The sequence below is a fragment of the Passer montanus genome, unplaced genomic scaffold (assembly GCF_014805655.1).
Source record: "Passer montanus isolate IOZ18808 unplaced genomic scaffold, ASM1480565v1 scaffold45, whole genome shotgun sequence".
In the NCBI taxonomy this organism is placed as follows: Eukaryota; Metazoa; Chordata; class Aves; order Passeriformes; family Passeridae; genus Passer; species Passer montanus.
The window spans coordinates 2,454,561-2,472,428 of record NW_024369373.1 but is presented as its reverse complement, the minus strand read 5'-3'; the positions used below and the strand labels follow the sequence as shown (position 1 = coordinate 2,472,428).

Below are 17,868 nucleotides of genomic sequence, written 5' to 3'. Positions count from 1 at the left end.
CACTGATAGTGTGTAAATCTACCTTCTGTAAATACATTTCTTGCTGTCTTCAGCAATGTGTAACTCAGGAAAGGCTCTCACCTAAAGCATTGCTTTCAAACATCAGGCTTATAATGCAGAACAGGTTCACGTTGGCATTGTAGACTGTAAATTCAACAAACACTGCTCTTGTGAAGGTGTCAAGCCAGACATTGTTGAAAAGGTACTGGAGAATTCTGCCAAAAGAATGTGTAGCCAGTGATCTAATTCACACAGCAATGAGACAGTATCACATGGAGGATGCACTGATAATTTACATGAACACAAGTGGTACCTGGAGGCATTTTTAGGGTCAGTTCCCAGGTGAATCACATATCCCCCTCCGCTGTAGATGGCAAGTTTACCCCAGCTGGGGTGTCCTCTCAGCTTGGACTGACTCTGATACTGCCATGCTGAGCTCAAGTCAGAGGAGTTATCAAGGGCTGAGCTATTCCAGTGCTCCCCATAAACTGATGTATCTTCTGTCTGTAGGGAGTATGGAGCGTGGCATTCCTCAGCTACATGCTGGAGTCTGGGAGAAATAGGGCAGGTGTCTCCTTTCACTCTTACTTGGCGAATTCGAGCACTACCCACCAACTTGGAATTGCCATCTGTAATGAATCCTAAACAGGAGATGGAAAAGAGCAGCACTGGCAGTATTACAAAATTAATAATATTTCTTCATTTCATTTATGATTCACTGATGCATTAATATTTGGCCATATATTCTTTTCTCGGAAACACTGTAAGCAAAATAGTCATGAAAATGAAACCCTCATATTGATTTGAACCGAGTTCTTAAATAACATTCGCAATAACAGAGCTCTGTGTCACCCCCATCAGTATTTTATACACAGGGAAAGTGAGGCCTGGGAGAGAAAAGTGACTCACCTCAAGTCCAATAGGTGAGTAGCTTTATACAATGTTCATGTGGCCTGTCATGTCCAAAGAACAACTCTGCTAATATATTTCAATATTTACCCTTAAATGTGAGCTGGAAAATGTGTCATATTTTACTGGATATGGCTGGATAGAAACACGCTAGTACTGCATAATTTGCCTTCACATCGACCCAAGTCATGATGCAAACAACTCTCCTGAGGAAAAGCTTTATGGTGCCACCTGTCTGCCATTCTTTTTTTTTTTTTTAATTTGGGAAAGAAAGTTGTGTAAAACTGAGGATATATCTGAATATCTGGAGTAAGTAATATATAATATGAAAAATTTAGCATTGCAATGCAGAACCTTTGGGTTATATTAAATAAGGAAAATATTAAGGGATATTTAATTTGGGGTCAAACTGTGGGGTTTTGTTATCCACTGGTATTCATATTATAAGATTGCTTGCTAGCCTCATACACTCACAGTCCCTTTCTCCACTCAAATATGAAAGTTAAAGATAAGTACTAAAAATAATGTTTCAGAATCTGACAAGCTGAGGGGAAACAATGTGACTCTGCACCTTTATAAGATCCATAAATTTTTTTGAGTAAAGTAGTGTTCGCCCACGTGAAGAAATCCTGGTAACTGTAGACATTGTGGAATCCATCTGTAAAGCTGTCCTCAATGTGTTTGTTTAAATAGTAGGAATTGGGATCTCTCTGCCCATAGGCAACCAGTAACAGCATCCATAAAAACCCCAGATAGGCTGGAAAAAAATCAGAAAGAGACAGCACATGTGAGCTCTGGCTTAACAATGCTGTTCAGCACAGATTGCATGAGTGATTACTGCTGCCAGCAGCCATTAGGCCAAGGAGGTGCTTTGTAGACTCTGAGTGACCAGTGCTAAGGAATGCACCCAAGCTCTTCAGTGTGCTGCAGTTTAAGTGTTTCACATTTGCAATACGACAGCAGTCAAGAAAATAAATGGGAATGCTGCATAAGTGTAGTCATGGTAGCTCCAAATAAAATGACTAGTCTAACTTTGTTCCAAGTGAAGTTGAGGTTGTTTTTTTTTTTTTCCCCATTGATTTTAGAGGAAATAAAACAGGGGCATAAATCATTATCTGTAGATACTATCTGCTTTTAGAAAGATGGCCTCCATCTGCTTTTGTTTTCAGCTTCATGTGCACTTCCTCCTTTTATCCTTTCTGCTTTTCTTTAATCTCTTATGTTTGTGATGTGTTTCTTTACCATAAAATGAAGCTTTAACCACACTTTTAGCTCCAGCTAACATTCCCACCTCCCTGCAGCTCCAGCTGCCAGGGAACAGCCTGTCTCTACTTCATAACGTCTGGCAGAAAGCTGAAGATATGCCAAAACTTTGTCACCCAAGAGAACAATATTTCAATATTTTCACTGATGTAAAATTACTGATGAGTATTACTGAATAAAACAAGATCATCTACATATGGGTAATACCCAGGATTTCTCTGATGAGGGCAAATGCTTTCTGCTCCTTCATGTAGCTGATTTTCATTTTCTCCACATCAGCAGCAGGAGGTGGCCGGTAAATGTTGCTTCCACTGTCCCTTCTGACCCCGAAGAGAGGGTGTGAATCACCTGTGAGGGAGAGCAGGGAACTCTGGAATTAGCCAATTGATATCCATGTCCTGCTTTTTGTTTGTTTGGAGCATCTAAGGAAACATTTTTATCTAATGCTTTCCCTCAGGAATACAGAGGATGTGATTTAAACAATTACTATAGCAATTGTAAGGCAAACAGTGGGGAGGGAAGGAGCTCACAAAAACTGAGTGTTGGGTTTAGGAGCAGGTGTGGTCCGGGTGTCTCTCTCTAGGCTGAGCATCTCAGAGGTGGTGTATTCATAGCCTGAGGCTGAGCAGGGAGGAAGCTGTAGATCAGATAACTCTGCTGTGCCCTAGGATTCCTGTCTGCTAGTGAAGGCTTCATTTAGATATGATTATGACTGCAGAAGCCACTGCTCAGTTTAGGCGAATAATACAGATAATTGTGGCTGTGGAAATGTAACCTGAGAACATCCATATAGGGCTTAAAGGATGTGGGAAATTTCTTTGTGAGAGGTTTTAGTTATGTTTGTCAGATAAAGACCTACCAGTCTACATGAAAGGTGAATTTTTTACTGTTCACTTATTTATTTTAACTAAGTTGTGGAATAGTTACAGGTTTTATTGCAAGCCAGTTGAGCTTAGTCACATATTCATTCATAAAGCACTCCAAAAGCTTGGAGAATTCTGCACTTTCTTTAATAATTTTTAACTTTTAGGAAGTTACCTGGTGCAGATAAATGTCCATCAATAGCTGTGTTTTCTTCATCCTCATGTTCCACCTTCTTCAGAACGAGAGCAAAAAAAGCAGCAAATCCCAGCACCTAAAAGGAATCAGTTATAGACTCACCATATTCCCATATTTCATATAAAGAAGCTCAGGCTTTGACCTGGATCCCTTTGGATCCAAGTACTGCAGGAAAACAACTGTGCTTTGGGTTTGTTGAACCCATGCAGCCCATAAACAAGAGAAGAGTGCACAGTGCACAGTGCTGGGGTTTGTCCAGCTAAACTGTGACACATCCTCACTAGTCAGAAACCTCATTAAACACTGACAAAGCAAGGGAGATGAAATTAGTGGAGTTAATGTCAGCAAAACCCATCAGAACTCTAAATCTCCTGCCTGTTCTTGTTTTAAGGGCAAAGACTTCTCATTTTATATCTTAAATCCTGCAGCTCTTTAGAACATTTTACATTGTCTTCCTGCAATGGCAGCAGGTGAGTTGATCTTGACTGGTGGTTGTATTTCTGAGGCTCTCACCTTTAAGGGCTGTGTGATGAAAAGACTTTCCAAGAAGGAGATGACCATGGAGATGAGCCACTTGATGGAGTTCTCCTTGCCGTAATGGAGTCCGTAGAGCATGGTGAAGAACCCGGACACACCGCTGGTGGCTGCCACAAGGAACCAAGCAATGAACACAAACCACCAGGGCAGCCCTCTGGGAGAACCTTTCTTGTCATCACTGGACAAGTTTGGAGTATGGGACCACCTTGAGAGTGAATCAGAAGAGAAAAAAATCAGTCTGTGATGGAACAGGAACCAAAATCGCAGTCATCAGGTTCACTGGGAATAGGCAACATCTTATGATATAAAATCAAAATATTCTTTTAATTAATGAAGTTATATATGGATACAAAAAGTACAGTGAGAAACAATAATGAAGAAGTGTGTAGAGATCAGCTAAAATCAAAATAAATGTGATGGGTTTCTTTACTCCTCAGTTCATGCATAATTGATCTCCAGTAGAATTACTGACAAAGCTATGAGTGCATTAAAGCTGCTGAACACCTCTCTTGCCATCACCATAATGGCCAAGTGACGTAATTAGTGCAATTGTTTTCAATACTTCCAACTTAATTATCATATTTCACAGAACTATTTTTGTCTGCTTATTAATTTTTCTTTATCCATACATTTTAAGAGACTTCTGTGACTTTGGAGCTGGGTGATTATCCCAGCCCTTTACTATCACATGGCATTTATTGTAACTTTCCATTTTGGAGGCAAAAATGACAAACAGCAATGATCTGTCATTATTGCCTTTGTTTGCAGTTCACAGTGCATGGAAATTTCTTTGTAGCTCCTGCAGTGGTATAATAGTAAGAGTTCTTTTTACAGATGTAATAATAGTTATCTAGCACATGCTAAGCAGTAATTATTTGGGCTCTGTCATCCTGTCCAATTTTGAATTCATGACCTGAATTCACTTATACTTAGAATGAGAACTAGGTTACCCCTCACTGATGGATGCTGATGAGCAGATTTGGTTCTCCAGGAGGTTCTTCATATGCTGAACCTGACAAACAGCTTGTGTGTAACTCTGAGGCATCTGAAATTTATGGGGCCCCAGTAATTCCAGCTCCATCTCCACATGCTGGAGTTGCAGGTACAAGCAGCGATGGTAATCACTGTATTTCAGCTGGTCACAAATTCTCTTCTCTGGAGTTGGACTTCTTGTTTTCTCTGCAGGCAAAGAATCATTTATTTATTTATTTATTGGGAAAATAAATAGATTAAAACACTGCTCAGTACAAAGGGTGGTTTCTCTGGAGCTAAAGATCATGAATGTGATGAAGTGAAGACTAACATATGAAAAGACATGTAATAGCAGCTTTACTACTAGAGCTTAATGCTTTAATGCTCTTCTGCTGGAATGGCCTGGAACTTTTTCCAGAAGGCAACTGAGTTAAACAGAACTCCTAAAATCTTAATAGACAGGTCAGATCAGATCAACTGTTAATTTGTTCATGGTTTACCTGTGCAATTAGTACCTTGGAAGTCTCCCTGGAAAAGCTAAATGTAAGTCAATGAAATCAGTGAGATTGTTTACTCATATATTCCTTTTTAATTGAGAGGCAGACTGAAAGGAACAACAGCACAAGGCAAGAAGAAAAAAAAACCCTACAGGTCGAAGATATTTCTGATGCTGATCCAGCTTCCAAGCCAGAGCAAACATTTGATTCTACAGTGCAAGAAGCAGAGATTTCACAGTTGTCTTTACTTAGTTGGGTGCTCAGTAGTGCAGTGAAAGAACAAGAGGCAATGGGCACATCTTAAAACATGGGAAATTTCTGAACATAAGAAAAAACGTAGATATTGGACACTGGAGTAGGTTGCTCAGAGAATTTGTGGAATCTTCATCCTTGGGGACATTCAGCATCTGGCTGATTTGCTCTTGGGCAATTCTGCTCCTGCAGACCCTGCTCTGAGCATTGTGGTGGGATCCAGGGATTCCTTCGAACCTCAGCTATTCTGTGATTCTGTAGTTGCCTTTGAGTCAGAATGTAGGAAGGACTTGGATCATCACATCCAGTGCTATCATCATTTTCATTGCAAGGGTTTCAGCAGTTATTTCACAGTGTACTATTTACCTTGGACATCCATAGCACCCAATGTGACAATTATAGGGCCATCCTTCTTGCTCTCATCATAAAGCTCTTGCCCAGCTCTGTTCTGTTGACAGATGACATGCTCAACCAATTGCAGGAGTGTGTTGATATTAGTTGATTTTTCAAGGTCTGGTGTTGAGGTGAGAGATGGAGTCTTCAGGGCTTTAAAGAGTGAGTTGGCAATTCTTCTTATGTCCTAGGAAAGACAGCAGCAACACAGCAGTGACTCTGGCTGCAGTGGCTTAAGCTGATGTGATCTGACAGTACCACTGGCTGGGAGCTGCACCAACTGCTAAAATCTCCAGAATAGATAAGAATAGCACATCCTACAGTGCTGGATGTGACAGGCAGATTTCAGTGAGTTCAGCAAGGCAGCTTTTGTGGTTCAAAAGGGCAGCGTGCCTGCCTGAGGACCTAAGCTGAGAAAGATGTGGTCCATGATACCTTTTATCTTCACTGTGTTGCTTAGTGTGTGCTCTAACTCCTGAACACAGTGATTTGGTCACACACAATAACTGTGCAAGGGCTGGGATGTACAAAGGCAGACCTTAATGAAGGATTGCATTTAGGTGGGCACTTTGCACCAGTGGTAATTGGCTTTTCTCTTCAGACAGGCTGAAGGGCATTGGAACAGGGAAATTTGTGGAGCTGGGGAAGCCGGTGGTGTGTGGCAGCAGAGGGCAGTGCAGGACGCACTGGGACTTGCCTTTGTCACAGCCTCTGGAGTGAGAGAGGCAGCCTGGGTGGCCTCTGGGGTGGAAGGCAGGCTTGGGGACACTCGGCCATTCTTCCCCAGCTTCTTCTCTGTGCCCTGTTGGGCTGGCCGGGGTCGTATGTTCCTGAAGATCTGCACAATGAGCAGGTTGATGGGGAACATGAGGAGGGAGCTCTCAAAGCCAATCACCACCTCCTGCCATGTGAACTCGATCTTACCTGTCAAGGTCAAACAGAACAGAGAAGAAAAAATAACCCCAGGCAAAATAAACCATCAAGTCTCTTTCTTGTGAAAAAACACATTTAATCAACTCTTGCTTCCAGATTCTGCTGTCTCTCTATTTGTCTGCCCAAGCAACGGCGAGGATTGTTACCCAAATCCATTTTCTGCTCAGCAGGATCCTTTGGCACACCCCAGAACATGATGCTGGTCAGCATGGTGCAGAGCAGCAGTGAGAAGCAACAGGACACGCGCTGGGCTCGCGTGAAGGAGCTTCGAGGGGAGCGGCTGAAAACCGAGTACCAGATGTGCCCATCCTGGAAACCCTTGGAGGTCTTCATGAAAAACAGATTGCTGGGAAGGAGAAGAGGGAAATCTAATGGATATGTAGAAAGGAGAGGGAAGAACAAAGCCCTAGTCCAGGGTCTCAACCCTTTATGCTTCTAGGCACTATCAGCAGAAGTAATAACCAGGAGAAATGATCAAATATTATGGCTTGATTTGTATGGAATGGTCATAGCTACTTATGTCCTTTTCTTTTGGACACAGCATAGGGGGAAAGCAAATAGTTCCTATTTAAATTGTTAAGAAAATGACACTTAAGAGAAGATTTTTGGGTTTCTGTAGGTTTGTCAGGCTATCCTTCTTCAGCACTAACATTTTCAGTATGGTACTACTATTAGGGTAATGATTTATGTAACCATCCTCCCTCTCTCCCTTATTCAGAACCCTTTAAGGACAGTGGAAAGACCTTCCTTGTTTTCATTTTTTACTTGGGCTTTGGTCTGGTTTTTTAATGCTTGTTTTTTTCAGACTGACTGCTATCAAGAGAAAAAAAATCCATTAAATAGGAGGTACCTGAACTGCTTCATGTCCTGTTCTGTTGCTACTGGGAACACTTTATCTAGGACACATTCTCCAATATCAATGGCTAGCCAAGAGTTACAGAGGAAGTACCATTTCTGATCCCATGCCAGGTCATGGACTATTACTCGATTCACATACCTGTTGGAAAAACACACAGGGCACAGTCACACACCACTGAGTGTGTGAAATCCAGAGCTCAACAAGACTGTGGAGGACAAACTCTGGCTTTCAGCTACTTGGGGTGACTAAACTGTAAGGCACAGGACATATCCCACCCTGTACTGGACAAGGGATATGGGAAACACTCCTGGTCTTCCACTTTAGGCAGTGATTTGGCCTATTCAGCTGCAAAAACTAGAATCTAACACTTTTCTTTCCAGAACTGCAGAAAGGATAATTTTCAAGTGCTAGAAAGGAAAAGTCATTGTCATTATAAAAAGTTTTTTGTGGATTTTTACTTCCCAGCATCTCCAGACCACTTACCAGGATGGACTGTCCCCTGAATTATCATGCCACAATCTAATACTCTGCAGTTCCCCAAGAGGGAAGAAAGTACAGAGGAGAAAAACATCCACTCCTCCACGTTCAAAGACTGGTGTATCAGGATCATTTAGATGGTGGGGCTCACTCTCTCCATCCAGTCCATAGAGGGTGAGAGTCACCTGGAAATAAAAAGGCAAAATGAAGATTTGCACATCTCCATCCTAAGTGTGATTATTTTTCCTTTCATCAAACCTAAGGGATTTCTGGCTGAGACAGTGCATTGGAGCTGTCCTGTTCAATAGCCTCAGGTGCTCTATTATTCATCCAGTTCACTAAACAAATAAACTCCTCCTACACAGTGCACTGATACCTTGGAGGTTGTGGCTGCGCCACGGCGGTGTCCTGTGAAAACTGTCACAAGGTAACGATACTGAGCAAAGGGGTCGTTGTCTTCCAGGACTGTGATTTTCACCTGCAGAGCCACACAACATGGGCAGTGTGTTAGCTGTCCTGTAAGTACAGATTCCTGAAAGCTGCAAGTAGGAATTTGTGATCTTGTGAACAATGTTTACTTACCAGTAAACAGAGAGTTACAGGGAAAGGAGTAAGATTGGTTAAAGACTTCCTATTAAAACAGGTTAGACATGGTGGGAATTGACCTGAATACATTGACTTTATTAGCTGGAGACTTACTTTGGCATTATCCTGGATGTCTTTCCTTCGAGCCCAAATAACTACAAGCACATATATCAGAAAAATGCATCCTACAGTTGTCACCACCACAGGATTGTCCACGAATGTACCAAAGAGCTGTGCTGTTTTGCTGACATCTATGGCATTGGGTATGACAAAGAAGGAGCTCCCAAAGAAGGTCAGATGGTTGCAGAGGCACTGTGTGCTGCTAGGATTTGTTTTTGGTCCTACCTGAAACCCAGAAAAGATTTCTGATAAAACACTTTCTTCAAAGCATTAGATGACTTACCAAGCAAATGAAAAGACAGTGCTGATATTGGTAAGTTAGTGAGCTGCTGCACACCAAATTGTTCAAGTTCCAATAAAGAATATTAATTCTAACACTCAACCAGTAACGGGCATTGCAATATATTATGGCCTTATCAGAATGGTTCAATTTCTTCTTATATAGAAGTTCATCCCAAGAAATGGGAATGTTGTCTAGAGGTTAGTTCAATATGACTAAACTTCTTGAGTTTCTTAAAACATCTCAGAATGATCTTATTTCATGGTGTCAGTTACTACAGATGGTGGTTATGAGGGCTGGCTTTGAAGTGTGTAACAGACACATTGTTTTGTTTTGCTCTACTTACATGACATCCATAGCTGTTCCAGCCTCCCTGGTGCTCGTCCCAAAATACACAGCGGGATGCAAAGCAAGTGGCATTTATGGTTAGCCCCTCGTAGACTGTTGAATCCATTCCCATATCTTGTAAAACCATGAAATAGTAGGTTCCCTCTCCAAAAATGAGTTCTTCTGGGCTGAGAACCCAGCTGTTCATGTCACCTTGAACACAAATATTTTCATTTCAATGTATATATAGAAAGGCTAATTCAGAAGCATGCATGTAATAAATGAACCAAAGAAACAGGTGTGAAATCATTCGTAGCAACTCATTGATCAAATCAATCTTTCCTCCTGTTATTGAACACTTTATTCCAGAGATTGGAACTTTGAAGCATGAGGTTTCTTTCCAGCTAGACACTTGAACTCATGATCAAGGCTCATTCTGCTAGTTCATGAGTCACTAACCATTTCTCTTACCTCCAGAAGTTTTCTTATAGAATAGTTGATTTTTCATATCATAGTTGGTTTCATTTGGGTGATAACCATACCCCAAGTAAAGTATTAGTGGAACGTCATGTTCAGATTCCAGGTGGATCACTATAGATGTGTTTTCTGAGGTAACATTTACTTGAAAAGTGCTATAATTGCCCAGATTCAACAGAATCTTATCTTCCTGAGTTGCTGAAAGCCTTGGTAACATGATCTGTTTTTAAGCAAAAAGACATAGGTTTAAATACAGAAAAGCATTTTTCTTCTTAGCATGCAGCCACATGCTAGATTATCTTTTTTCATGACATCAGAAAATCATGGCCAGCAAAAATACCACTTTCAGAGTAATTTTCTTTTTAATGTCAACTAACCTCTGAAAAATTAATTTGAAATCTGTGCAGACTCATCACAAAGCCTAGGGTTAGGGTTAGGGTTAGGGTTAGTGCATTTCTGAACTGAGAACTGTGATTATGATTGAGACACTGGCTGCATAAAGTGCATGTATGAATGATTTAGATGTCAGTTTATACATGGGCTAGGAAGCCAAAGAGGTGTTCAATAAATACAGTAGTTGGTTGGTGAAATCAGACTTCACATTCTGCTTTGGGATGACTGTAATCTGGAATCTATTCCCACAACCATTAGCATTCTTACATTAATTTAAAGGAAGAATAAAATGCCTCCTTTTCAAGAGCAGATAGAAATATTTGTTAGTTTTTTCACCACACAAACAAATCCCTCCATGACAACTACAGACAGCATCAGCCCATTATCTAATGTAATGAACATTACCAGAATTTGTGTTCACCTCACAAATGATAACACAAATGACAGTTTGTTAATGGAGAGAGGGAAAAAATGGGAAAAAGGGTGAGAGTTAGGAAATAGTTAGGAAATGAATTTACCTCAATGTTCTCTTTGAGGTTGCTGACTGGTATGATCAAACCATCCAGACCAGTTAGACTTAGACCTCCCACTGTTCCACTGATGTCAAAACTGCTGTCACTGGAGAAAAAGGGATTCATGGCAAAGCTCACCATCTGTTAGGAGACATTAACAATCAGACAACTGAGCTATTGTCAATACTTCATTTTATTCACACCCTGAATTGCTGAATAGTGAAAGAATGAGCTCAGACCCAAATAGAAGGTGACTTCCAAGATGCATGCATCAAGATTTAAATAATACTCTACCTTATCTCTAAGGTGGGTCTATAAACCTTGAAAGTGATTTTCATTTTGAAATGTGTACAACAATCTTTATTGTTTCCATACAGTGTGACACCTTTTTGGCAGAGTTGGAAAAGGTGAAATGAAAAAAAAATGTTTGCAGATACTTTAGGGGCTTCCTGAGAGGGTCAAACACACCAGAGAGATCTTCAGAAAATTTATTATGAAAATATGACAATTATATGCCATCTATTGTTCTGAGAGAAAAAACACCATGTCCTAATTCAGATGGGGTTCGTGCTAGCATCAGCACATTTGTCTCCTGCAGGATCTGAGTGCCCCACACTCAGGTGTTTCTTGCTGGGATGAAAGAAGGCTGCTATAGTTTAGTTTGAATGTGCTATTGACTCTGAGCTGTTGCATCCTCCTCAGACCATAAGATGTAAACAAACAGCAAACAGATGTGTAGGTCTTGATTCATTCCATTGCCTGCTCCTGCCATGAATGTGTGAATCAAAGTGTATGGAAGGGGCTGATGGGATGGGGAATTTAAGAATTCAGTTATCCTTAACTTGCTCTACCAACCTCATGCAATTAGGATAAATGAAGGCTTCTTTGACCAATAATTTCAAATAATTTTCTTGGCATGACAGGAGGAATGACACATGCTCGTGTGTTCCTTGTGAAAGGATAAATGATTCTAAAAGCATTAGATCAGGAATGTAAGCTGGACATCAAATAGAGTTAGATAAAAGCTGTTTACTTGCCCTTATATCCACTGTTTCACCATCAGCTCCTGAAATATTGAGAGAGGAAGCAGGTGGGAGAGTAAAGCTGGCAGAGCTGGAATTGGAGATGTTAATGGATGTGCTATCCATGTTTTCTGTTTGTAATCTGTCCAGTTAGGGTTGGGCAAGAGTAAAGCAGAATAAAAGAGAAAAACAATAACAAAAGGAAAAAAAAACACCAGAAAAAAACCAAAACATCAATACCACGGACTTCATATCTACAGAGAAAGCTTTCTCTCTTCAAGAATATAACTTATTTGCAAAACTATTTCTAAGTCTGCCAGTAAATGCTTTGTACATGAATCTGCCCCTGATGCAGTACTCCATGTAATGCTACCATAGAATCATCAAAAAAGGGGTGGAATTGGCACATCTGGAGAGGAAGTTTTACCAAGGTGTATCTATTTGAAAGACTTGGTTTCTGTGTGAACATGCTCTTGATTTGAATGCACAGTTTGATGTGGATGAAAACCAGCCTCTAAGGGAATAATTTAGGGATGATTATAGGGGATGGAAAATGCTTGTCAGGCTTCTCAGGATTATATTTGCTTCTGCCAAGCTGCTTACAGTTCCATATAACATGTCATTATTGGCAACTTGGAAAAGAAAAGAAACCCTTAGCTGGTATGACATGAGTTTACTACATAATTTCAAAAGTAAGTGACTACTGCCTCATTCAGGAAATTGTGGCAAATTCTCTGCTGGTTAAAGAACACACAGCATGGGAATTTCTAAGGTAATGCTCCCAGAGTCCAGACTGTTCTTACTATCAGTCACTAACATCAGACTTGTTGCACTACTGAAATTGTCATTATGCTACAGTATTTAGTTAGTTCCAAACATTGTGTTTAAGCACAGTGGAATTAACATTTGTAGCTCTCAGAAGCTTCAGTGGGGACGCTGCAGCTTTTACCTGTGCATGTACATTGTGGCAGAGGGAGAGGTGAGGACTGTTGGCTCATCACCTGGTGCCTTCCCAAACAGAAGGGCACTCTGGAGATTTTCAACTGCACTCAGGAGCTGGTGTGACACTGAACTCTGGAAAAGAATTGGAGGAGGAAACTTACAACAAAGGTACTCAGGATTATCAAACTGCACATTATTTGTCATTGCTTCCATTTAATTTTGGTGTCTTACTAAACTGACAAACTTGGTGATGAGTTTCCTAATTTCAGAGAACGCTATTCTATTGCAATTCAGTTTCTGTAATTCTCATTGTGGCAAATAAATGCCTTACAGATTTTACTTCTGTATTGTAGTATTTATAACTTCTATACATTAAAATTACAAGCATTACATCAATCAATATATTAATGTACTGTGTGTATTAATGTAATATTGTGTATTAATGCTCTTAGCTGCACATGTTAGTGTTTTGTTACTTGGAAAAGCAAGACCTAATTACATATCAACTGTGTATTATTAGTGGGTTATTGTCAGAAAACTTGTCCAGTTGATAATCTTTTCTCTCACATATAGATAGGAAAATAGATATGTTGTGTCTTTCTGAACAGATAATTAGAGCTTTCTGCAAAAGTGTCAGCAGCAACCAGAGCTGCTTCAAGCTGGGAAGTAGTGGTGGCAATCATGAATATTTAATACCTCTGGCTTCCTTGGATTATGGGGCAAAAGGAGGGGATAGAAGCAAATCTGAGAAAAATCGCAATGTGCTTGTCATCGATTAGAGGTGAGAGCTGATGCTGTGTTCTCTGTCCTGTTCAGCTTTCAATGTAACAAATCTTAAGAGACCTCTATCCTCTTCATTAATATATATTCAATCTAACATGTCTAACTGGGGAGAAGTTTCCTCTGATCTTCAAGTGTATTCAAGGTATCACAATGAACCTTTCCCAGTGGCAATTTAAAAATACAAGAGACAACAGAGATTTTAAAAACCTCTCAAAGCAAACAAATATTCACACACAGTACAGTACAAACAGGGCTAAATCTAAATTACCTCTGGCACTGAAGTGTTCCCAGCTCTGATTTCTACAGAAGCTTTAAGAACACTACTCACTGCATTAAACAGATAGTTGGCTGCTTCCTTTAACTCCTGACCATCTCTGCTGTGCTCTGTGTTTACAGTGAGCAGGGAGGCACTGACATGTCTCAGAGTGTTGCTGGCTTCCACCTGCAGGAGAAACACAGGGAGCAGTTTATATGTGCTGGCACTACAAATGACAGAAGTGACACTTGTGTCATTTACTGAATATTGCAACAGCAGTAATCTTTTGGGACTATTAGTGGGTAATGCCATTTTTACTAGAATTATTTGTGCTGGGGTAATACTTCAAATGCTAATAAAGATGATATACTAGATGGTACACCAAAATAGAACACAGGCATGAAAAATGCAGCCTGCTTCTAGAGATGTAATCCATAAAAAGATGAATAAATCTGAAAGAAGCTTGTCTGTCAAACCCTAGGCAAGGATAGTTTTTAGGTATACAGTAAAGTAGTAAATTAGGTTATAAACTTGTCTGTCAAACCCTAGGCAAGGATAGTTTTTTACTTTAGTAAAGTAGTAAATTAGGTTATAAGTTTCTATCTTAGTGCCAAAGTGCTAAGTGCCAAAGGAGAATGAGTTTTACAATTTTTATTTTGTGCCTGGATGCAGCTTTGGGACTGGGAAAGCATTGGCCAGAATTTAGCCCAGGATAGTGAAGGAGCCAAGAAAATTCACTGCAGGCTTGGACACATCCATCCCCACAGCCTGTGAATGTTGAGCAGCCTTTCTGTAGGGTGAGGGCTGGATTTGAGCTGTGTTCTTGTCTTGCCAAAATTAACCACATCCTGCTGAAATGCTCCCAAGCCATTGTCTGGCTCCAACTCCGTAATACATCAGAAATCAGGATATTTGTATTGCCTGCATATTTGGGAAACTTCCCCCAGTGACAGTTTGTTCTGTCCCGCCATATGCTCACCCCATAACCATAAATAGCATCATCTACCAATAATGCCTTGTTCCCAGACAGGACTCAAGAGATACTGTTGTGAGACCAATCTGCACATTTGTGCCCAGCTCCTCTGGGTGCTGACATGTTCATTGCCTATGTGCATTTTGTGCAGTGCGAGGATCAGGGATGAATGAATGTGGGCAATTCTAGAAAAACCCTCTTGAGAAAAACCCTCAAGAAAAGCCTCTTGGGGCAGTTCTTCAGGGTTCTAAAAGGGCTATACAAGAGAAAACATGACATGTTTCTGACTAAAAGTTAAGGATTCTGTCTCAAAAATTTATGATAAATGTAATGGTCATATCCTGGATTGTAGAGATTGCTGGGACAATATCTGAGACTTGAACTTATTCTAAACAGAGTCAAAATACTGCTGGTCAAAATACACATGCTGGTACATTTGAAAAAATGGGTAAGAAGAGATAATTATAAGGCACTGAAACTCTTCCAAGGTCAGTGGGATAATTAGAGTCTCTACTATTAGTGTGAGGAGATATAAGATGAATTGCTTCTTACCTGTGCTGAGACAGACAGCTCTTCACTCCTGTAAGTGATTTCTTTCAATACCTCTGACATCTTCAGAGCAGTCTGCATTGATGTTATGTTAACAACAGAGAGAGTTGTCAGCATCAGCCCTCGGAGCTTGAGATGAAAAGGGATAATTAGGCAAAGGAATAAGATGCTAATTAGGACTGTGAAAGTAGTGCTGTGTATTGACAGCCAGGCTTGCTGTAAGTTATGCAGTAGAGTAAGACTCCACAACAAAGATCATTTGAGCTTATATTAGCTCTACTGACAAGATGCCACTTGCCCTAGTAATTATATAATCACGAGTTTTATGTTACCTCCCAGCACAGAGAATTCATACACTTAACATCCATTAAGAGCAAGGAGAGTTACTTGTGAGAATTTGTACTAATGTATGTGAATTGCTGTGTAAATGCCACTTCCAGAGAAAGCAGAGCCATGTGTGATTGATGTTATTCAAATAATGAATCTTAATTGAAGGATACATTCTCTAGATCTCTTCATCTGAGGCACTCAAAGCACTGTACAAATATCAGCTTATGACTGAAATATCAACTGGTGGCTAAAATGGACTAAAGAAAATTACCTGCCATCTAGTGCTTTTGGGGGAAATTAGATAGGACATTTATCCCTCTGGAGATGCCATTTTATTGATATTTAAATTGCTTGGGAAAATCAGGTTTAGATTAACTAGTTTAAATTAATGAAATAACAATTGAGAATTAACTGTTTTACTGATGAATGATAAAACAAATAATTTATGTAGACAAATAGTGAAAACTAGCTGAGACCTGTGCCAAACACTGAGACAGATGCTAGAAACTTGAAACCTTCATTGATTTCAAGTGGGGATACGTGAGCTTTTTATTACTTAAGGGCTGTCAAAGAATATGAAGAGTCCATTATGTGACATTTTACTGCAAGAAAGCAAGTGTTTTGTTTTTGCTGACCTCTTTTCGTGTGTTTGTCTGTAAAGACAAGTTAAAACTTTCCTCTTGGATCTGCTGATTAAGGACAGATGTCACTGACTTGTACAGCTGGAAGAGACTCATGCTGCTGTTCCCATCTTTTAGGATGGTGTTTGCCTTCTCAGACACCACAGCCTGCAGGGTCAGGTTCCCATCCATCACATCTGCAGGTCCAACCTGGTGAAGGAATCAGATATGCTCTCAACATTGCCAAGGCTGTTACAATTTTCTTTGAACAGCTTCCATGATCATCTTAATGACAGCCTAGATAGAGTGGGACATAAAACTTCATGTTCCCCATTTTAAATGATCTCCTTACTGTGGTGCTGGGGAAGAAGCAAAAGGCTTTTGGGGCCTACGCAGAATAATTCCAGACTCAGTAAATAGGCGTACACTGCTCAATCAACATCCAAACAATTCTTTTAGATTTTGTTCTAGAAAAAAGGGCAGTGGAAGATCTTTTGACCTTGAGCACACAGAGAATAATCTTGTTAGGTGGAAAAATGGTGATTATGGCACATTTAGAAGGAAGCAGTACATCTAAAACAGGAAGAAACTCCAAAAGTCAATTATGGGTTAGTTATCCACTTGAGAGTTCTTCAAAGTAATTAATTCTACTGTGTACCTTCACTGAAGCATTTGTTTGAACTGTATCACCAACGTTGTTGCTAACAATAATTTTCACATGTACAGTAAAATTATTTTCCTCTTCTCCAAGTGGAAGATAAACTGGGAAGAGTTCAGGATCCGGGCTACAATCCAGGAGAGAATCTGGAACAGGACAGAAGGGGTCAGGGAGCAGACACCACAGACACCTCCTGCTCTCTGAGCACAGGGGACTCAAGGCACGTTCACTCGTGAGCAGTGTCCCTGCAGAGCAGGGCGAGTTGTGCCCTGCCTGGGGACTTACCTGGTGTCACATAGAAGCAATATGTGAGCTGCCTGCCAGGGCTGGCCTGGCCCGACCCTGCCGAGCCGGGAGCGCTGCAGGACACTCTGAAGGCGGTGAGCACCGAGCCGTGCCCGGGACTCACGGCACAGCCCGGGGCTTCGGGCGGGGGCACGGCGCTCAGCAGGAACCATCGCTCCCCGTAGCCTCGCTGAGTGGCGGCTGGGAGCGGAGGGAGCAGAGCGTCAGGCAGGACCGTGCCGGGCAGGACCGTGCCAGGCAGGGCCGTGCCAGGCAGGACCGTGCCGGGCAGGACCGTGCCGGACAGGACCGTGCCGGGCAGGGCCGGCCCGGACAGGACCGTGCCGGGCAGGACCGTGCCGGGCAGGACCGTGCAAGGCAGGACCGTGCCAGGCAGGACGGTGCCCCAGCAGGACCGTGCCGGGCAGGACCGTGCCGGGCAGGGCCGTGCCGGGCAGGGCCGTGCAAGGCAGGACCGTGCCGGGCAGGGCCGTGCAAGGCAGGACCGTGCCGGGCAGGGCCGTGCAAGGCAGGACCGTGCCGGGCAGGGCCGTGCCAGGCGGGACCGTGCCGGGCTGGACCGTGCCCCAGCAGCGCCTGGGTCA

General features: G+C 41.5%; 1 protein-coding gene across 1 annotated transcript in view; it reads right to left on the bottom strand.

Annotated features, from left to right (window-relative positions):
* The window catches only part of PKD1L2 (polycystin 1 like 2), a 36,296-nt gene that overhangs the window by 5,686 nt on the left and 12,742 nt on the right, over positions 1-17,868 (bottom strand). Inside the window, exons 14-37 of the mRNA XM_039721537.1 lie at positions 17,264-17,464; positions 16,979-17,124; positions 16,336-16,530; positions 15,374-15,499; positions 13,885-14,034; positions 12,817-12,965; positions 11,883-12,009; positions 10,852-10,986; positions 9,935-10,160; positions 9,483-9,676; positions 8,851-9,081; positions 8,528-8,629; positions 8,158-8,336; positions 7,666-7,812; positions 6,962-7,161; positions 6,580-6,806; positions 5,856-6,069; positions 4,719-4,947; positions 3,745-3,973; positions 3,211-3,307; positions 2,380-2,520; positions 1,481-1,666; positions 314-641; positions 82-215 (exon numbers count right to left, since the gene is read on the bottom strand). Of these exons, the coding sequence (XP_039577471.1) occupies positions 82-215; positions 314-641; positions 1,481-1,666; positions 2,380-2,520; positions 3,211-3,307; positions 3,745-3,973; positions 4,719-4,947; positions 5,856-6,069; positions 6,580-6,806; positions 6,962-7,161; positions 7,666-7,812; positions 8,158-8,336; positions 8,528-8,629; positions 8,851-9,081; positions 9,483-9,676; positions 9,935-10,160; positions 10,852-10,986; positions 11,883-12,009; positions 12,817-12,965; positions 13,885-14,034; positions 15,374-15,499; positions 16,336-16,530; positions 16,979-17,124; positions 17,264-17,464 (4,293 nt within the window). The remainder of the gene's footprint in view (positions 1-81; positions 216-313; positions 642-1,480; positions 1,667-2,379; positions 2,521-3,210; positions 3,308-3,744; positions 3,974-4,718; positions 4,948-5,855; positions 6,070-6,579; positions 6,807-6,961; positions 7,162-7,665; positions 7,813-8,157; positions 8,337-8,527; positions 8,630-8,850; positions 9,082-9,482; positions 9,677-9,934; positions 10,161-10,851; positions 10,987-11,882; positions 12,010-12,816; positions 12,966-13,884; positions 14,035-15,373; positions 15,500-16,335; positions 16,531-16,978; positions 17,125-17,263; positions 17,465-17,868) is intronic.